The sequence below is a fragment of the Chaetodon trifascialis genome, chromosome 7, assembly GCF_039877785.1.
Source record: "Chaetodon trifascialis isolate fChaTrf1 chromosome 7, fChaTrf1.hap1, whole genome shotgun sequence".
Classification (NCBI taxonomy): domain Eukaryota; kingdom Metazoa; phylum Chordata; class Actinopteri; order Chaetodontiformes; family Chaetodontidae; genus Chaetodon; species Chaetodon trifascialis.
Window position 1 is genome coordinate 16954147 of NC_092062.1, and position 22602 is coordinate 16976748.

Genomic DNA, 22602 nt, shown 5'->3' on the forward strand with positions numbered 1-22602 from the left:
TTCACAACTATTGGCAGTTTCCAGGTTACCCGACACGCATCCTTTTGGACTGCTGGAGGAAACCATAGCACTGAAGGCAAAAACAACAGCATTTGTAAATAAGTTATGAATTGTTAAGTGGTTTATTTTTTAAAAATCTAATGATTTTATATAACACTGCTGAATTACTATTAGAATTTTTTACCACAAAAAAAAAGATTTTCAAATACAAAGATTTGCTGCTTCCTCCTTCCCATCGCTGTAAACTGAATATCTGTGTTCTGAACCTTTCATTTAAAAAAAAAAAAAAAAAAAAAAATCAATTTGAAGACGTCGCCTTGGGCTCTGAGAAACTGTGACGGCCATTTTTCAAAATTTTCCTGACACCTTATAGACTAAACAATTAATCTAAAAAGTAATCGAAAGACTGATCGATTATGGAAATAGCCTTACGTGTTCTGGAGCGACACCTTTGCTTCTGTGACAACGCGCTCGCGTCAAACCTGCACGTAATCACTCAGAAATCACCTCTCTCTAATTTCAAGGAGAATTTCTTTTGGGTTTGTCAGCCTGTGAATCAGCAGATCTGCAGTCATACTGACAAGAGAGAGAGAGAGAGAGAGAGAGGAAGATGTAGAGCTCCCCCTCTTCTCTTAATAAGCCTGATGTGTACTTTCTGTTTATTTCGTCTCAGCCCAAATTGCTTCTAGGTGCAGCTTGTTGGAAAAGTAATTCTCCTCCACCATATTTAATTGTTTTATTGTGTCATTACTTCATGTTGCCGGAGCATTAACGCGCCGTGCATTCCACTCTGCCTATTAAACTGTAATGGCTCTACAAAGCAATATACGTCGTGATCAGACGTACACACGCACGCACACAAACACTACCAAACGTACACACACACTATTAAGTGCCAATGGTGCCGGAGAGTGATATGAGGCAATAATGCGAGCAAGCAATCTGATGAAGTGTGCAGAAACAGTCATTAGCCGAGTCCTCGTCCCTGTTCAGTTTAGCACACACTCAACATCTTAACGAAGGAGCCGCGTTGCTTTCTGCCACGGCTTATAATCACTTGCCGAAACACTATCAGAATTCCAACCCGTGCGCACGCTCGCTTCGTCACTGATTTCCTCACCGTGAAACGCAAACGCGCAGACGCCTTTGCTCGTTTCTCTCGGCTTATGAGACAAACCGTGGAGCGAGTCTGAGAATATGTGCATACATTACGTGCGAGTGCGAGCTGGCGGGAGCAAGTCTTAAATGTTTCTGAGAGTGTGAGAGGAAGTAATAAGATGAGTGGAGTGCGTTTGTCTGCTGAGAGAGGGATGATGGATTGTTGAGGAGAGGCAGGTGAAGCTGAATATCTCCCTACAGCGCCGGTCATAAAGCAAGAGAGCAGCATCCTCTCCAACAACACAATGAGATCAAATAACCTCCAGTGCCTCTAAGCACAGGCGCACACACATGCGCGCGTTGACACACACACACTCAGAGGTGAAAGCAACATCAGTGGATGGCACTGATATTCTGGCTTCCCTCTGTTTTAAAACATCCATCATATTCTTGAGCAGAAAGAGAGGCAATGAAAGTATAAAGGCGAGCGCTCTTTGACACCACCCCCCCTTCCCATCTCTCACAAAAACACATATACACGCGCACAGATAAGTACACAGCGGTCCGTGAAGTATGCGGGTGAGAGGAGGTGAAGTAAGATGAACAAGCAGGAGAGGAGGTTGAAGTAGAAGAACAAATCTGGGCAGGAAGGAGAGGGAGAGAAACAAACCGAGGTGCTCGATTGGAAGGAGGGTCACTGATGGGAGAGACTCTTAGGGCTCAGAGGGGGATTAAGACCCAGTGTGTGTGTGTGTGTGTGTGTGTGTGTGTGTGTGTGTGTGTGTGTGTGTGTGTGTGTGTGTGTGTGTGTGTGTGTGTGTGTGTGTGAAAAAGCGAGAAAGAAAGAAGGAATGGCATCAATCTTGCTGAATCTGATCGTTACTTTTTTTTCATAACAATAAACCTGTGAGCGAGGCATTTTACAACCAGCATCTGTCACAAAGCCTTGACACCACCACAGTCCTGCTCCCTTTCTGTCCCCGGCGGTCATTAACAGGCCTCTCTGACTTCTCGCTTTGCTGTGTTGTTGTGTGCGTGCCCCAGTTTGTGTGTGTCTGTCCACATGTGAGACTCCCCATTGCTTTACAATGTGTGTGGAATTTCATGCTTTAATCGGTTGGGGGCCGGAACACACAGCAAACAAAGCAATCCACACAACAACGTGCACACATAGCGAAGAGGGCACACATGCATCATGCTGCACACACACACACACACACATACACACACCTAATGAGCGTTCTGCAGAGATGTAGTCCTCTTGAGATTCTGCACTTTGCCCCCTTCTGCAGATGGCCAATTGCATGATCAGATGTGGTCCGCACACGAAAGGCTGCATATTCAAATGCTCCCTCCATGGAAAATTCACACATGCAAGTACAGAATCAGACGATGCCAGATCATAAAAACATCCACCAGCACAGTCCCAGGGGGTAGTTTAGGATTAGGGTGTGCAAATGCTAAAAACAGCCGAAAACATGCTCACATTGTTATGGAAATTTGACCAATCAACCACTGGTACAAATGGCTAAAAAACAGTTACTTAAATGGCAAAAAAAGTGGGTACATGCCCACACACACATATACAGAGTGAGAGAGATATGCATATGAATGGAATGCGAGGGATCTGTCCCAGAGCTTGGTTGTGCCTATCAAAGGCTTGTCTCTCCCAGAGACCAGTCGAGGCCCAGTCTTACACACTTAGCATTAGAATACATCAATGGCACAGGAATGGAGGCACGCAGGCTTTCATACTCCGAAAACCCACCTTCAGCCTCTATCTTCCCCTTTTCACTCCCTCTTTGGTCCATCCCAGCCCTCCACCCCCACTGTTAGCCTTCTCCTATTATCTCCTGCTCCTCTTATTCACGCCCCCCCCTCCTCCCCATCTCCTTCTCCGTCTTAAGACTCCCCCCTCCTCTCCAGAAGGAAGCCTTTTTAACCGTGACAAGAACTCAGAGCTGCATGGACCGTGACCACATAGCCATACAACACCAGATAGGGTGTGTGTGTGTGTGTGTGTGTGTGTGTGTGTGTGTGTGTGTGACTGACATACAATAATCATAGTTAGGCCTGCCACTGCTCAGTCACCCTCAGTGTTTGAACAGGCTGCTTCAGATCCTGTTTAGCTCTGTGGGACTCACTGTCTGGCCATCAGCATTCACCCCAACACTTCACTGACTAACTGACAAACTCCACTTAATGGAATCAAACTTGGCCCATCAAACGTGTGTCAGTGCATGTATTTGTGTGTGTGTGTGTGTGTGTGCCCCGTCACTTGTCTGTCGATACCCAGAGACAGCCTTCAGCCACAGAATAGGAGGGAGAGGTGAGAAAAAACAAGCCAGCTCTCCGTTACTCCCTAATTACAAATGACAAACCTGCTACCAAGAGTCGGTCTGGCACCTGACGACGCATGATAACCTCTCAGCTCTCTGCCGATACTCAGTGACAGACTGGAGGCTATCTGCGAGGGTGTGTGTGTGTGTGTGTGTGTGTATGTGTGTGTGTGGAGTGCGCTGACTGACAGATTAAAACAGGAACAACAAAATCAAACAGTGTGCTGCCCTACAGCTCTGATTTCCAATGACAAAGCAAGAAGTCTACGGCCAATATCTCACCTGTCTTCCTCATCTTCCTCTCTTCATTGCCCTTTTACTTTGCCATCCTTTACTTTTAGCAATCGATTTTCTCCTTCCTTCCTTCCTTCCTCCTCCTCTTCCTCTTCCTCTATCTCATTCGCCTTTCCTTCTGCATCATTTAAAAACCAGCCTTTCTTCTCCTGATCATCCATTTCCTCCCCACGGTGTAATAATGAGGTTAGCACAGCATTGTGGCTTGTACTCTTACTGGATAATACTATCTCTAATTGCATTGTAATGATATCAAAGGCCATCTACTGTGCGAGAGTCATGTGATATAATATCTCCACAACAGAGGGAGGGTGTAACCTGCTCTCACACCATACTCTCTTCTCCCACACGCCCTCAACTCTGCTGTGTTTTAGTTTTCTATCTGAGAGAAGCTACACAAGGTTGTGGAGGATACACACCAGAGGAGGTACGATATCTGAGTACTGAGAGCAAAACAAGGCTTTTGAGAAAGGAATATCACCATCATGGAGTAGCTTAGTGGCAGCAGATGGTTCGGAAGCTTCCAAAAATATCACAGGCTTGACCAGCAGGAGTCGGTTATATCAAGTTCAAACTTTTTGCATCACAAAAATCAAAAACAGGATGCACCACACAAACCAGTTCTTACGTAAAGATGAGCTGCTGCTAAAAATGTACATATTCTACCTGCCAGGGGTAGCTGACTGAACCCACGGACAAAGCTAACAATAGCTCACTAATAGTATGAACAGTTCAGATGGAGGAAAACATGCATGACGCCTGATCAAAATGCGGTTCAATGTTGACATAAACTGGGAAGATTTAAAGTAAAATTCTCCAAAAAATAACTGACAAATGAAATCAGCGTCATTGGATATATCCCAGTCATTTTAAAATGTAGGAATACGACTAACTCTGCATATATGTTTTATATAACTAAAATAAATGTACGTTTAATATACTGTTTGGACTCTTAAAAAATGTTTTATTTTTGAATTATATTACAGCTTGTAATATAGTGACTTCCTGTTTACAGTGTTGACTGCTTTTGATTGGACAGAGCTACAACTCAACTCACCAATGATCTGGCCACGACATTGCTTACATTTTTAGTGCTGAAACCCAGCTCCGTATAAATCACTAGTGTGAAACTACTTAGTGGTTACTAAGAACTTAGGAAGACTCAATACACAAACTTAATAATGGATTTATACACAACCCAGTCCAGGAGGAGTTGTAGACCTTCGATCTTCCATCTTTCTGAGCACTTGAAGGATTCATCGTCCATGCTGAGTTCATTCTGGACCTCGGAAACAGCAGTTGAGAAAATAATCTTACCACAAGGTCAATTTAGGAGGTATGCTTGAGATTTCAGGCATAACGCATGATTTTTATCAGTAAATGTCAGCTGTCATGAAATTGTAGATGCTCGAATTTCCATTTTTCTTTTCTCACTAAGATATTTTGAGTATTCTTACCCTTCAAAAATAAAAAAGAAAGCAAAAAGGCTCACACAAGCTTAAATGTCGTCCAGCAGATGTAGAGGAACTTGGCTTAAAAGAACAGCCAAAAATGGGTAAAATTAGCATACAGTATCCACTCCTGTGGACCAATATACTTGAGAAGAACTAGAAAATGTCAAAAATAAAGGGAGGCAGAGAGACTCATATATACACACACAAACACCAGCCTGAATGCATCGCCAGACATGGGTTCACGCTACAGGAGTGAGCTTACACTTCTTCCCATTCACACTTAGCATTGAGTTAGCATTGACTCCCCGCTGAATGGCCTTGTGAAGGCACAGGGCGATGCTAACCGGGAGGCACTATCGCTAGCCGCCCTGCTCCTTGGCGGAATAGCCGGGACGGCATTGATATGCTAATGTCAGGGACGTTTCAGGGCCAAAGCTTGGGACCGTGGGCGCTCTGTGATCCTCCAAGCCCAAAAAGGACAGATCTCCAGGGCATTGTGATTTCCCCAGTCAAGGCCCTGAGTGATCAGGATAAGCCCGTCCATGCCGCTTTAGTGCTGTCACTCAGCCGCTATTGTGGTCATGTGAACGGCCATTTTCATCACAATTGACCTCGGTTTTGGCAGCACTGTTCTGCAGGGCCCTCCTTTCTCTATTCTTTGGTGCCCTCCCCTCCTTCCCCTTCGCCCTCCATCAATGATTTTTTTTTCCTTTCTGTCTGGTCTTTCTTGTTGTGTGCTCTCTCTGTCTCTTTTCTCTCTCCTACAGAGACCAACAGATATGGCTGATGCAGAGTTAAACTGGTCTCTCTGCCTATCCACTTCCATCTCTGCAGCCCTACCCGCCGTAAGAGCACAGTGTCACGGAGCCTTTGATTATCTGGACTGATACTGTAGAAAATTGCAACGCGTGATGCAATACATATGCTGGGATTTACTGTTCACCTCAAGGGGGAAAAGCACTCAGCGTTTGTGGTGTGAGCGACAATTTACAACACACACAGCGAGTGGGCGGATGGGTGTCATCATTCTGTTTTATTCAATCACAGTTTGGCAAACATAGGAGTGTATGGTATGTGCTTTCCTACATGTTTATGTGTGGAGGAGTGTGTGTGTGTCTGTGTTATCTCTTTTCTACACTTTATTTGATCAGGGCTGGAAGAAAATAACAATGTACTCCCTTGAGGAATCGGTAGGAGGTAATGACAGAGATTGTCCCCGTGAAACGAGTTTTCCCTGCGTGTGTGTGTGCTATGGAGAGATTGCGTGTGTGTGTGCATGTATGGAAGTGGGAAAACAGAGGGGAAAAATGGAGAGTTAGAGGAGGTGGAGAATGAAGAGTATGCATATGTATGGGTCTAATACATGTGGGTGATGTGTGTGGGTGGTATGCTTGTAGGCTGTGGGGCATTCACATGCCTTCGTTTTCGCTTTCTTTCTGCACTCCACACACACACACACACACACACACACACACACACACACACACACACACACACACACACATAAATGCACATACTAGGATGGGAGGAGAGTTTGCCTAGCTGCGAAGAACTCTGCTCCATCAACACAACACATCCTATTTCACAACATCTCCTCCCACATCTCCCTCTCCCCCTCCACCACCTTTATTTCTCTCTCTCACGGGAAGTGACACAGAATTCTTTTTAACTGCAGTACATTCATTACAACAACCCTGCAACCCCCACATCCTCCATGCACCACCCCTCCACCAACTATCCTCCACCCCCCCTCTATCCTCTACGCTCTTTCTCCCTCCCTATAATGCAACTGAAATGAAGACAGTGTACGTATCCAGCTCCAGCAGCCACCCCGGACTTTACGCTTTCATTAAAAAACATGATAGTCGAGCAGGAGAGAGAAGTTGGCTGAGAGAGATAGTAAACACTCATTCATATGCGGTCTTACTACAGCAGCGCTAGCACATTCCTGCGCCTCAAAGCGTAGGAACGGAGAGCAGAGCCTACAGACAGCGTGGGTGTTATTAGCACTGAGGCCAGCAAGCATCGCTAGCTCTCAGCCATCGTCATTCTATCTCCCTCCATTGACTCTGTTCAGCGTACACACACACACAAAAAACGACACCGCTGTCCTGAATGTCGGTGCACAAAAAAATATAACTAAATTGCACAGCAAGGGCCAAAAACATGGAGGTATACATGAAATCACGCGTATAGACAGAGAAGCTCACACACACCCACCCACACACACACACACATACATTACATCTCACAGATACTGTTGGATGAACAGACAATACTATCTACTGCGAGTCAATAGAAATTCGTCAATTGCCATTGCAGCAGTGTTGCAAATCAATGTCTATTGCTTTATGGAAGTATTGGATTTTTGCATGGCTGTGATAAAGCACCTGGATTTGTCAGCTGTTTAATTCCGCGGATAAGGCAAACAGATTTTCTCATTTAGGTTATTTCATTTCTATATGATTTATCGATAGAATTTCCAGCAGGTAGCAATAACCACAATGTTCTTGCACACTGGAAAATTGTGTCGACAGAGGCATCTTTGCCGAAACCCCCAAATCCTGCACACTGCTGATCTCCTGAACTAACTTTGTTAACGATGTTTATACTGACGGTCCGATGACTAACACATCTTCAATAAAGCGAGCAGACGCGATCAACACCGTGCAGGTTTTTGGTTCTTTCAGCGGATATTTTCCCCAAAAATGCACCACGATGAAATCTATATCAATGCTGCACTTTAAAATTCCATTTTCAGGCTGTAAATCGTGTTTTTAATTATCAATAAATCTCTCAATAATTCTCGAGCCCTGGGTGAAGCCCATATATTTTATTTCATTTTAAATTTTAGTTTTTGAACATCTGTCCAGCCATCCAAAAGATATTACATTTGGACAGATTTAATAGAAAGCAAATTCTCACATTTGAGATTCGAGAGGCCTCTGTTTGGCATTTTAGCTTAAATAACTTAAATAATATACCCCTTTACAATAAACCACAATAGATTTCAGCCATATCACCTTCTTCACCTTTTATCCAGCCCTTCCCAGTGTCCTACTCCCTAATATGGCATCTTAAAATAGCTTTTGTCCAAAACGCCAACATTCAACAATTTAAACCTGAGAGAAGCAAGTCCCCACATGAGAAACACTTGAACCAATGAATATTAGTCATTTTGCTCAAAATTATTCATTGATTATCAAAATCGCTGGCAATTAATTCTCTGTACGCTCGACATACATACGTTTGTCATGAGATTGTTTCAGACCTCACTCACACACATGGCAAAGACAAAGACATACAAATGCCTTAAAAAGCTCTGAAGAGCTGCAGCATCATATTGGCATTCAGCACATCACATAAACTGGTCAAGATGTCAAGCCAAGAACAGGAATCCCTCATGAAGAATAATGCACACACACACACACCTACACATGCTGAGAGCTCGTTGTCTGATCTGAAGAGACTTGAGAGTAGCACAGTGATGCAGAGGAGGACAATGAGGAGGAGAAGAAGAAGAAGTGATGCCGAGAAGCCGAGCCAACGGCAGGAGAGACAGAGAGGTAGAGGGAGGAAAGGGAGGGCAGAGCAGCAGATACACGGCGAGAGAGAGGAGGAACAGGCCGAAACATTCAGGAGAGGAGTGCAGTGTCTGTAGGACGCCATCGATCCGACACTGACAGAAATAGACAGCCAGACCAGAACCAACAGAGACACTCGGAGACACACTGACACACAGCCATGCTGCTGACCATACACACGTCTGAACAGCAAGAGCGATTCATACATGAACAAGCAAAACACACTCTTCATCCACAACTGAGCAGTTACGAAAACACACACACACACACACACACACACACACACACACACACACACAGAACATTAAAAGACAAAATTAAAAAAGGCGCATTTTCAAAGGCAGCATGGCCAGTTTGAGACCAGAAGGACACGTTGCATTGGCATCGATCAGCGTAGTGCTTGGCTGAATTTTCCCATTTTTGTTCATCACACAGCTTCGCTCTGTGCAACAGTCAACAACATCACATAGGGTGCGTTTTGCGTGTGTGCATTGGGTCGCATTTGTTCTTTTTTAACATATTTAAATGACATTCGTGCTCTTATTTTCTTTTCAGGTACTGCACACTGTAAAATTGTTTCGAGCACAGTTTCGAGTTATTTTCAGTTTAGCTGTTTAAGGCTAAACTGACTGAGGCTTCGAGACAATTTGTGCACTTACACTGCCATTAACATAAATGTGTGCACTTAGGTATACGCACAAACATAAAACCCGCAGCTGGGACTATAAAGACAAAAAGTAAGTAAGCCACTGATTTGCGAGCCCTCTCTCCATCCGGCACGCAGCCTCCTGCAGCAAACAGACCTCATGTAAGTAAACGTGCAGCGTTATGCAGAATCCATTTTTTATCTTGCTTGAAATGGGAGCTGCATATTAAGAACAGAACAAAATCTAAGGACCACTGTCAGCAGACTCAGACACACTAAATAAAGCAGCGCTGGCTGATCAAAATCACAGCATGTGATTTGTTACTTGCTGTACTGTGTATGTACTATATTATTTCTACTATATATACACTGATCTACTACTAAATATTCATACTTTAAACATTACAGCAGACAAAACTCTTGTAAAATAGAAATGTAAATAACTGATGTTGTTCATTTTTAATTGCAATTTGCTTGATTACATTAGACAACAGATTTACAGGATATGGTCTTCAGAGCTGAAGTAATTATCTGCAGAAAATGAATTGGCAACAACTGAACGATACTTTGGCAAACAGACTCATTTATCAAACAAACATTCTCACATTCAAGAAAACCGGATATTTTGGAGTTGTTGGACAAAATAAGCAACTTGGCGACGTCACCTTGGGCTATGGGATTTTCTGACATTTTATATACTATACGATTGATTAATTAGTTGAAAAGATAATGTGCAGATTAATTGATAACAGAAATAATCGCTCGTTGCAGCACTAATGCTTTACAATAGAATTACACTGAAAGTCAATACACTGCGTGATGGTTTTGAATTGTTGCCCGCATTAACAGGGCTGTGCGATATGATCAATCTCACATCTGGATGATGGGCTACATATCACAATATAGATCACTTTGTGTAAATTCAATGAACAAATTGTTCATATCAAACGACCACACGGAATACACACAAATAAAAAGTTCTTACTCATATTTGATTATTTTTCTTGTTTTATTTTGAACCTTTGTGCAAATTTTCAATTCAGTATGTTGGACATGCTTCTTGGGTCAGTGGTCAAAGAGGTTCGTGCTGTTTGAGTCTGTTGTGGGGACCGCTCTGAGACGTAATTTGTACAGTTTTCTGTGTCAGATGTTTCATATCCTAACCATGTCCATGCGACGGAAGCGGCCCCTCTTTTGGGTATGAGCGCCCCGTTATGTCTTGGATGGTCGGAGTCCTCATTTCCCATCGTGCCAAGTGCTGGACCGAGTAGTTTAAGGTTTTATGTTCCCAAAAAGCAGCTCCTGTGCCTGCTCAGATCATGGTGCTTTATGTTGGTAATTGTCTTTTATGTGCTGGTTTATATCTTTAACCATTGGTGAGGCGGCTGTTATATTTCTTGACGCCAGCTGTGTTTTCCTGCTGTGTATTTGATTTCTTCTCCCCTGTGTTGAGTGGCATTAAAGAGCCGACATCGCTGAGAGCTGCTTGCCACAATATTTCCTTAAAGAGTGCGATTTGAGACGCGACGAACGAACACGTGAGCACGATATACAGCATGTATCTACACAACGTCAGACCAAACGATAATAACAGAATATAACCATTTCATGACACATGAGCTTTCTGCCACTGGTTTTTGAATATGCCCATATGACTGACTGGTTGACTGACTGGTTTCCACTGACGCTTCACTCTGGTTGACAGTCAGTTTTACTGACTGGCTGCTGTTGCCATCAGGAGCAGAGTGCTTGTGTAGCGAACATTTCTGCCTCTCTCCCTGGCCTGGCTGGGACTGATTAAAGCCTTCTGCTGAAACAAGGTCATAATTCACTTAGCCATTTCCCAATTTCCGCATAATTACCCTCCTGCTTCACTAACACTAACACGCGCGAACACACTCGCACCCACACACACATTCGCACCGACAAACACATTTCCTCTCTGATTTGTGTCATTACTGAGAGGAGAGTGGTTAAAAGGTTTCAGAGTTGGCCTCTTAGTGACAGCTTAAATGGATAAAACCTCAATTAAAGACTCTCTCCCTCACTGCTGCGCTCTCTCTCTCTGGATGGAATAAGCATAATTCTGTGTCCTCTGCAGTTTGTTGAAGCGAGGGCCCAGACTTTTCTTTCTCTCTGCTCGCTAAATCAAACCTTCATAATCAAGACTTTCTCATATCTCCCTGTAATTGTTTCTGATGAAAACCCGCTCGAGCGAAGCTCCATTCAGAATGAAACGGAATAAAACCTTCCTGTGTGCTTTTAGTTCAGATCTGAAGCTTGTCTTGATGAAGCGATGATATTCGTAATCAACGCTCAACAATAAGCGTCACTTGTGCACAGCGAGCAGTGACAATAGACACTTCTCCTGCCAAAGCAGTGGCTCTCCTCCCAGCTGCTCCTGGCCGCCGACAGTTGATTCCTGGTGTGTGTGAGTGTGTGTGTGCCTGTGTGTCTTTGATGAAAGCAGCTGCATTTTCGAGTGTGACTGTATTGTCTTTATGTGGAGGATTCCTAATTGTCATGTCAGTAGAGTTTATTAACGCTAGACTACTTTGCTCTGTTGTGATCAGGCTCAGCATATGGCCTCAGACTGCCACTACGCTGCTACCATTAGCCACATCACAAACACACCATATGAGCATCTGGTGTGTGTGTGTGTGTGTGTGTGTCTGCGCGTGCGCGTGTGTCTGTGTGTGTTTGCACGCAAGAGCTGACAGTCTACATTATTAGTACCCCCAAAGCCCCAAGAGCGCTGGCGAGGAGGAGAGTAGACATCACATTGAGAATACCCACTCACACACACACACACACACACACACACACACACACACACACACACACACACAGATACATAAAGCGCTTTGAAACAGCTTGTAAACATCACAGCCTTGTTATTAGCACCTGATTACACTGCTGGAGCTTAGGCATCGGCTCAGAGAATAATGTTAATATCAACAACAACATCGAACGTGTGTGTCTGAGTGCGTATGTGTGAGTGTTTATGTGCACTGCCTCCAGCCCATCGCTGTGGGATTTGTTCTCTGTGGACAATTTGTTCAAATTTAACACATGGGTGGGAAAGATAACTTCTTGTTTCACCCCACATTTTGCCTAAAATGTGCAGATAACAAGGGAAGACGGTCATTCAATAATTTGGCTGTCAAGAAAAAAAGCGATTCGTCCACCTCAGCCGGCGTTCTTAACTCAGCACGAGCACCGCGTGACTCTGGCATGGCTCCTCTTCTTTTTGCAATGTGATTTCTGAGAATTCGGCGGTGAGATCCAAGCTGTCCTGAAAAGATCTTTTTAGTGTCACTAGACTGTCACTATTTAATTTAATTTGGGAGCGCTACATTTCCTCTCTATGCCTTTAAATTGCCCATCAGGCACTGTCCCCAGATTACCTCAGGCTTACGCAGCGCAGTGAACACAGGCCACCAAACATCTTGAAATCACCAATGGAGAAGCCAGTATTGATGAGTTTGACTTTGTATTTCGAAATGTAAACAAAAGTCAGTGTAAAACGGCTCTTTACTGTTTAATGATATGGTCCCAAAAAGGTATGCGATGTATATCTATTAAGGCACGTTTCCACCCATAGCACCTGGAACCTTTAGTCCCAGGAACAACCTATCAAGGACTGCACAGTTCCTTCAGCCCATTGTTGTCTGTGTTTCCATCACAGCCTAAAGAACCATGAAGGCAATTTAGTCCGCTGACGTGTTTTTACACAACATTTTTCCATGTGACTATACAACAAGGTCCATCTGTCATACGCTTTCTTCTGTAACTCCACATTGATGTGTTAAAGCAAAAATGAAGAGTAAACTGGACACATTTTTAAAAATGCAGCCGCGCTCAAAGTTCCCGTACCTTCAGAAAAAAACAAACCGACAAGCTGGCGCTTTTTGAGGAGATAAATTATGTCCTCGCAACTTAATTTAGACCCTGGTCACTGCAGTGGAAACAAACTGAGTTCCTCCATAGGTTACTAGTCCCTGGGGAAAGTTCCTGTGGCGGAACCGCGGCTTTAGTCTACAATCATTCATAGCTGCTCATTCATATTCTGAGTGAATGGTGGAGTGAACAGAGGACAGGTAACCTGTTTATCAAAAGGCTAAAATGTACTCTCTCAAAAGAGGTGAGGCCTCATAAATCACGTCAAAAAAATTCAAGTTTGACATTTCGAGAGTACAGAGAGGTGGGTGAGAAGCTAGATTACACAGAGGAGACAACTGTAAAGTGGAAGAATAGAATAAGAGACAGGCCAGAGACAATAAAAGATGGTGTTTCCAGGCGGCGCACATGCAGCCACCATTCCTGAAGCAGAGCAGCGTCACTGTGACTCAAATACATGAAGCAACGGCTGCTGCCAACGGGGGAGTGACGGTACGGTTAAACAGTGAGCGTGGACAGTGGCGGGAACGCAGAAGGGAATCTGCACCACATTTGGAGCTCACCCCATTTTCACACCTGTGCACCTGGCCAGAACACAGGTGTGGCTGTCAGCTTCTCGGTTTGGGAAAGTTACAATAATTGGGCGACTTGGGCCTGTCTTGTCCAAACACCTGAGAGCGGCTTTTCATCATTTTCAGACTGTCCAAACAGCACTTCTGAGAGAGCATACAGTGGCCTCAACACAAAGAACGTCAAGAGGAGAGCAATCGCTCACACTCTCTGTCACGCCTTTGGGTAATTTAGACTCTGTCCAATGTAACGGGTGGCGTGTTGTTCCAAGCAGGTGTACAACTGAGGCACATCGAAGTCCACACAAGAACCAAGCATGGAAACATACTTTTCCAGCATTGCTGATTAGGAAACCAGTCCTAACTGGTGCAAAGTCTCAGAGCAGAGATATACTGAGATGGCGATATCGGGTCATCCTTTTAGGCATAGAGATAAAACCATTTTATCATCTTTTTAAACAGGGAAACGTCATCCTGTCTGCTCCAGGATTTTGTTGAGCTGCAGCTGCTCAAAGCTGTTAGGGGTCCCCAGCAGGTGGCAAATGATATTATGAGCATGCAAGCGCACTTCAGCAGATGTGGAAATATTAAACATTTGATTTCAATCAACATAAGTCATTCTGAGAGATATTCAAAGATAGAGACTGGATCCAATAAGTCAGATTTACTGTGACTGATTTTGTCTGCGATCCAAACATGCCATTCACGCTTTATCAAAAAACAAAGAAGTACAGCAATCACACGGGACATAACAACTGCGTACGTACTGTCTGAACCTCAAAGCTCCAATGCCACACACTTCCCTGACATTAGATGTGATTACAAAGCATTTCGCATAAATTTGTGGCTTTTGGGGATTTGTCAATGTCATGAATCACATAAATCAATGGTCCAAACATTGATAAGGACACATTTTAGGAAATACATCCCACATTATGTTGATGATGCTGTTTTAACCAAATGACACACAGATGTGCACAGACCATAAAACAGACTGTGGCAGTGACATTATTATTATTTTAACCAACGCACATTCACTTTTCACAGGAGTTCTTTTAACACACAGTGTTAAACGGAGTCATTTCTGAGTCGTGTTTGTCAGTGCAAGAAAAATATGTTTTGGCTTTTACTTGTTCATAAGTAGGTTGTCATACAAGTCAACACTTCTCATGCATAATTCATATATGTCTGACCCATCCGAATAGATTCCCGCCCACTCAAACAGCTGTCTTTGCATTGCTGTGTTTATCATTCTTCCTGTTGAAGTTTGTGTGAAAATGCGGGCGAAATTGAGCATCGGCTGAAAAGTCTGCATTCATGTTCAGTTCTTAGCTTGTGAATTCACTGCAGCCCACCACGCTACACCTCCACCTCCCTGGAGGTTCACTACCAAAAATAAATTCTCAACCTGTGGGAAACACTGGCAGTGATGCTATTGTCTGTATTTCATTTTCAACTTCCTGCTTCGACCGACTGCATCGGCATCATCTGACCATTGTTGCGAATGTGTTGAATCCATTGAAACCCTGCAGATTAACTTCTAACGATTAACGTCTTTGAGGGGCTTTGCCTTGCTAAGTTTGTTATTAACAGAACGCTTTAATCGTACTCTGAGGTTTAGGAGCGTTTTTTAGTTGTAGACAACCATTCAGAGCAATTCCTCGCAATCACTGTGAAAGGCTTGATAAATAGAGTCTGCAAAGTGTCTCTGCAAACCACCGAGCAACCAGCACGGAATAAGCAGCCACTTAAATCAATACCAATCCTGGCCAGGCATTTATACCTGTAAGAGCCTTACTTTGTGTCAGGCTTGATCAGAATTGCTCAACTAGGTCTGACTCTCATATCAGCTTGTTCTTGGCAGAGCTGCATCCCTAAAATCTCTAAGAACTTGCATCCTTTGAGTCCAAACCATTACAGTGACCAGTTAGCATTTGATTCAAGACTGGGCAAGCACGAACGCTGAGCATCAATACTCCATTTTCACAGCAATGCTTCCGATTAGTCGATCATGTAAGCGAAACAGCGTTTGAGGAAATGAAAGAGCCAATCAAGAGATGTAGAGAAACAGGCTGGGCTCGATATTTCAGGCTTGTCTTTTTCTCAAGATCAATGTGTGTGTGTGTGTGTGTGCGTCTGTGTGCGTGTGTAGGGTCTGGAGAGGTTGGAGTGGCTTTGGTCAAAACCTCAGTGTATAAAAGGAGAGGGGAAGAGCGGTGAGAAGGAAAGAAAAGTGTGGGTGAGGTGAGGTGAGGGGAAAACCAGGCCTCAAAAAAAGGCAACACGCTTTGCAGCTCTGGAAAAATTCAGTCCGAGTTCATTTGACAGATAAGGAGTCTCACAACAGTCACATTAAACCACACAGCTCCCAAAATACCACCACCCCAAGAGTGCTTTCCCATCAGACAATTGGAGGATGAGAGAAGAACAGAGAGGTGGGAGCACACTCCTGAGATCTAGCTCATCCCCAAAGAGGGGGAAAAAAAGACAGAGGAAGAGAAAAGAATTCATTTCTTTTCCTCCTTTCTTGTTACATGTCCCTTATTACTCGGCTCACCTACCAGACAATACCTGTCCAATCAGAAAAAATTATTTACTCCTACACTCGCACACAGAGAGAGAGCAACAGCAAGAGAGAGCGAGAGAGAGACCACTGGATCTTATTATGCAAACAGTAGTCATCCATCACACAGGTGTTCCCTATTGCTTTTAATTAATGACGTCTATGTGCAAGTGTCTGCACACCACACACACACTTTCACACCCACACATCGCTGCGCAAACCAGAATCCATTCACCTGTGCACTGTGAGGCCTTATTATTTGTTACTAATGAACAGTCTGATCACTGTGTCTCTATAGCTGTTACGATGATCACTGAGCCTGTGTGTGTGAGCTTCTCTCCGCGTGTGCACGTGCACATACACACATCCCAGTTGTGGCTGGGAGACATAGCAGCAGAGCAGCCGCGTATGATGGATGGGTTGTACACACATGGGCACGCGCACGCACACACAAGCGGGCCTCGCTCCTTGTGATAGTGAGTGAGTAATACTCTCCTTTGTGCACATATTCATAAATGTAAATGTTGTTGTCCTAAGTGGGGCTGGGAGACAGATAGGTTTGTGTTGCTGTCAAGGGGATGGTTGATTGGCCTGCTTAATCCTCTCGTCTGCGTCTACGTTTCCCTCTCTCACACGCGTGCACACACACACACACACACACAAACTGGGCCTGTGTTGTGGTGTCCACTGTGAGAACTCAGTGTGTGGATCAGGGCACTGGCCAAGCATTATTATCATTGTTATGATGACCCTCCTCCCCCTACTCGATTATAATTCAACACAAAATTCATCTGTATTCTTCCTGACGTCCTCTCTCCTCTAACCAGTCCCATAGCATTTCTCTCTCTCTTCTCATGTTCTTGCATTATTTCTCTCCCGCCCTGCGTGACGTGTCTCTGCACACTCTGACGAGCTGGATGAATATAAAACAAGTTCCACCTCAGCATCGATTACCACACATACGCATGTGCATTTATATGAGAGGCGAATTCTGCTTGCGACAGCTGGCTTCATTCCAGTGACATATGTTGAGGTGACATTGGTACTAACACACACACAGATGCAAACATACACAAAAATGCTGTCTAGAACTGCTTCTGCGTTTGTTTATTCGCAACCTAATCGCTTCCGAAATATAGCACTGATAAATTAAGAGATATCACCAGATATCTATTATGCAAAACGGTTAACTGCTGCATTATTAGATTACACACATACACATGTAAAGTATATGCAGACACACACTCGTTTGCACACACACACTCACAGCGGTGGTTAATTGCCAGGTGGTGGAAGATAATGTGTGATTTAACGGACTGATGGATTTGTTTTTGTTTCGGTCACCCATCAATGAACAGAGACGTCTGTAACAGGGCAAACACACACACATTCACACACACTAAAACGCACGCCATTATACGCACATTCATGCCCAGGGATATCAGTGACAAGTGACTGATAGGCAGTGGCAACAGCCTTTGTGCAAGACGCACACGCAGGAAATGATCCTTCTTCTCGGAGTGAAAAATAAAAAGTACACAGCGGGAACGTGTGTGTGTGTTTGTGTGCACTTACATGTGAGCATGCTGGCATGTGCACATGGACGCATGTTTGTGCATGCGTGTATGCGTGTAGGTGAAGGAGTCAGTCCTTGGTAACGGTCTCAGCCTGTCTCCTGTGGTTGATGAGAGGCTCGGGGTCAGAAGCTGGCTGAGAAACTGCAGGGTCCTGAGGCTTTACAATGTGTTTACCACTCAAACTGACAGCTATACTACAGCTTATTATTGGCCTTCTAAACCTCCACACTGCACTGTGAGTTAGAGAAACTCCAGAGAGGCTGATTGCCAACGGCTAGAGACACGCCAGCCAAGCCTACAAATGTTGGATGTTGTGGTGCTGAGTGCAGAGATTAAAATAAATGCAGGAAATGGGATCTGTGCCGTTGAAAAATGTCTCAGAAGTGTATGAAAGAGTAGATTAGACAGGTTATCCTGCGGTTTATCTGTCTTTTGTGTGCCACTGACCATGGCCCGTTTGTCTCCTAATTCAATTGGCTGAATTGAAAAAGTTATCCCCGCTCACCTCTCATACGCTGTCATTGTGTATGTGTGAACTGGGAAAGAGAGGGAGATGGGAAGATCAGGGATGAGGCAGGTCCGCTGAGATGCAGGGTTCCTTAATTAACCGCAGTCTTTCATAAAAGACACACACACTAAGACTCACACTGCAGGGGCTAAGAATATTCTGCCGCTGGGATGAAAAGCGTATTGGCAGTGAACGTGTGGAGAGAGGAGAGACTGCGGGGCTCTGCAGTGCTCAGGTCCCGGACGGTCAGGTTAAAGGTTAGGCTGCTCCAGACTGCTTTATTCCTCCCACTGCTTGGTCTGAAAAATCAACTGCAGCTTTTCTTTTTTTTCTTTTTTAAGCTAACAGCACACAGTCTGAACATGCAGCAAAAAGCGCCTTACAAATTGCTTAATTAAGTAAAAACCAAGGTTAAAACTGCTCATGTTCCATGGAGCTGATTGTGCCGGGGTCACTCCTTCCCTTTCCCTTTATGCCTTTGAGCGCTTTTCCCACATTTTTATCTAAATCAACTTCTGTCTCTGATATGAAAACCGAAGGTGGAATTTCATTAGCATTCATTATCGAATTATTACGGAGCAAAAAAAAAAAGGTGGAGAAATTGAAAATGAGCACCCTCCACAGTGAGAGCTGCAGAAAAATATCAGCTGAAATGCATTAGCAGCAAATGCACAGGCAGAGTTAGTTTCTCTAAAATGCGCGGAAACAATTTTCTCACATTCAGGAAAACTAATATTGTTTACAGTATCATACCACAACCAATAACCTTATGTTTTCCGCTCCTATTACTTTACGCAGTACTTCATGTATACTAATTCTGTTGTGAGGCATAAATTCACTCGCCTCTCACAGTTTTATTTCACGCTGTAAACTAAAATCATTGGCCTAGAAGTTATTGTCGGCGGACAGAAACATCGATCCCCTGCCTGCAAAAACAACAGTGTACTTCCTGACTTTTCATATTGTTTACGTCTTTAATAAGTGCAGTCATAAAGTGTGAGCTACTGTACTGCTCATCTTAGGAGCCCGGTAAATTCTGCTGAAGAGGTAAATACCACAAGCTGAGATGTTCTGAGATGACGCCTGGTAGCTGAAATATAGCTTACACTTCACTGCAAGATGGAGAGCGAAAGGAAGGTGTGTGTTAGTGTCTGACATGCGCTGTTGTGCAACTCTGAGGCCTAAAAATTTGGGTTGATCCATCCATTATTTTGTGCCGTTGCTGAAAAAATCAAACTCCACGAAATCACACAACCTGCGGATTTTCTCAGTGAAATGAAATCCTAAAAATCAGCCAGTATTTCATTCAAATCTGGCATTCAGTTGCAAATTAACAGTATTTTAGCTACATTTTTTTAGATGGGAGAGGAAGCGCCTGTGAGTGTAGCAAATGAAAGGAGGATGCACAGATTAGGACATGTTGAAACGCAGCTAATACAACATAAACCTGGCCTACAGTGAGTCGCTGCAGACCGGCGCTACATTCTTACGGATCCAGCAGCAGAGCCATGGACTCACAAGGACAGTATCAGAAAGGCAGCTTTCAAAAAGAGAGAGAGGGGAGAAAGAAGCTTTTTCACTTGAATCGAGATAGAGGCGAGGAGCGAGGGATTAGAAGGATAACAAAAAGGCCAGCGGACTGAGTGTAAACAAGAAAGGGGGTTAGAGAGGGATAGAAGGAGAGAGCAAGTTGGAGAGGGAGCGAGAAGGAGAGATTGAATAGTGACACTGCTACAACACAATGGGGTCAGGATGAAGAAGTGCTCCTAATTGAACCAGATAGAGGAGAAGACAGAGAAAGAGCCCTGAAAGACAGAGAGGAAGGCAAGAGAATCACATGTGATTCTCCTCCTTTTCTCTCTGCTCCCCGACCATGCATGGCTGAAGGCAGAGGAGAGGGGAGAGAAAAGGAGGGAAGCCTTTGAATAAATAGTAATATGCACTGACTGGCGCTGGACTGAGGCACATAAACTAAACATGTCCGACCAGCCGTGCAAGTGAAGGTGTCGAAAAGACGGTCTGGAGCCACCTTGACTTCACAGTAGGGGTCTGACAGAGCAGTCGGAGACTCAAAAATAGCAGAGAAACCTGAGATGTCTGTTTAAATAGATTTTTCTTAACAGAAAGATACAGACAAGAAGAGGTGGCTGCTACAATCCTGCTTAAGCGTTACAGAGGCACAATCAAGCGAAGCTCAAAAAGCAACAAACCAGTGATGGATTGAAAGTGTGATGGTGTGAACCTGACAGCGGGGGTGGGGGGGGGGGGGGGGGGGGGGGGGGTGCACATCAGGACGATTCCCCCCCTTGACCAGGAGTAGAATAGAGAGATCAGAGGAAATGGCATTCAAACAGTGATAAACATGGGGAGCAGAGGGGTTCTTACTGTATGTTGGAGCTGTTCCAGTACACGGAATGCCTGTTGGCTGACACCTGGAGCAGCTCCGCCCAGGTGAGACTCGTTAGCACCCAGAGAGACAGCGCTACCAGAGCCATGCTCCCGGCTCCTCGCTCGGCCTCCGTCCCTTTGGTCTCTCCGGCCACTCTCTCGGTCCCTTCACCCCACCACACAACGCGACTCAAACATCCCAGCAAATGCCTAGCAGACGGGAGAGGGGGAAAACAAAAGCTTCATGCATGCATACAAACGGATACGGTCAAAGACTGCAAGCTCTGCTTAATAACTGTTGTAAAACTCAAAGTCTATTGTGGTGTGTGGGTCCCCCCCCCCCCCCCCCCCCCCCCCTCCGTTCCCACATAAACCAGTACACTGCGAACCCCCTCCCTCGCTAACAAATCCTTGGGCTTCAAACAAGAGGGTTTGTGGAAGTCCTTAAGAGCGGGTCCCCTTTATGCCTGCGCCCGGTCCTCTCTTCTCACCGGGAACTGCTGCTTCTGAGTCCGTCAGAGGAGTGTGGGAGGCCGGTATTGGGTCCAAGCGGGAGGTCGCTCTCCCTCCGGGCATGAGACGGTCCTGTCCGCTGGGAAAGAGTTGCGTGCAGCTGGCGTGAAAAGGCTTACAGGAGGAAAAATGAAAGGTGGAAAAATGATGGTGAAATATTATTAAGCAAGTCCTCTTCTTTTATAAACTGTTCTTCTTATCTTGCTGCAGTTTCTTTTTTTTTTTTTTCCTTCCAAGGATCCGGGGGATGCAACGCACGCCGGGCTGCTGCGCTCTGTGATCACTGCAAACAATTCAAGCAGCCAGTTTCATTAGGTCTTCAAGACTCTATCCGACAACCATCGTTTACGGTGAGCAGCCTGCCCACCCGTCTCTCTCCTCTCTCTTTCTCTCCTCCTCCTCTCTCTGTTTGGTAGGCAGCGCTCGTTCACTTTCTAACTCCACCCCCTGCGAGCGACAAAAGCGCATTCCTCCAATATTGTGGCGGAGTCGCAGCGCATCAGGCATCACTGCGACTTGAAGTTTTTTTTTTTTTTTTTTTTCTAGTCAACTATTCGACCTCCAGTACCGGTGTAAAAGTAGAAAGCTTTGAATCCCCCCCTCTTCCAGATACGTCTGCAGCCACCATCTGCGGTCTATTTTTTAACCCCCCCCCCCCCCCCCCCCCCCACACACACACACACACACACACACACACACCTCCCCAGACACACTCACTCATACACACGCACACTTTTGCATTTTTATGACAAAGGCTAAAATATGGCCACAGACTCACGCACACACCACACACATAGATCCTCCTGGCTTGGATCTCCAGACACTGTAAGTCAGTCTAATACAGCTCCATTATCGTGTGCAATCCTCTTATTGGTGCAGCACATTAACACGCGTGCTCGCGCGCACACGCACGCGCATGTCCTCTCACGCAATCTTCATCCACCGTATAGATAACATAGCAAACTGCATGTTACACCGCCTACACGAGGCATGTTCGCGGGGATATTATAGTGGTTTGGCTTTAAGTGGCTGAATCCCTTCAGCATAAGTGACGTTCTTAGATGCAAAATGTATGAAAGCAATTAAGTTATAATAGAGTGACGTGGCTCATATATTCCTGTAGCTCTGTCCTGCGGAGACGTGGTAAAATGTTCAGTAATTTGCCCCCC

The 22602-nt window shown here is 44.7% G+C and overlaps 1 protein-coding gene across 1 annotated transcript in view; it reads right to left on the reverse strand.

Annotated features, from left to right (window-relative positions):
- efna3b (ephrin-A3b) overlaps window positions 1-21839 on the reverse strand; it is a 60263-nt gene extending 38424 nt beyond the window's left edge. The window contains exons 1-2 of the mRNA XM_070966757.1: window positions 21412-21839; window positions 20918-21130 (exon numbers count right to left, since the gene is read on the reverse strand). Of these exons, the coding sequence (XP_070822858.1) occupies window positions 20918-21027 (110 nt within the window). The 5' untranslated portion in view covers window positions 21028-21130; window positions 21412-21839. The remainder of the gene's footprint in view (window positions 1-20917; window positions 21131-21411) is intronic.
- Window positions 21840-22602: the final 763 nt, after the last annotated feature.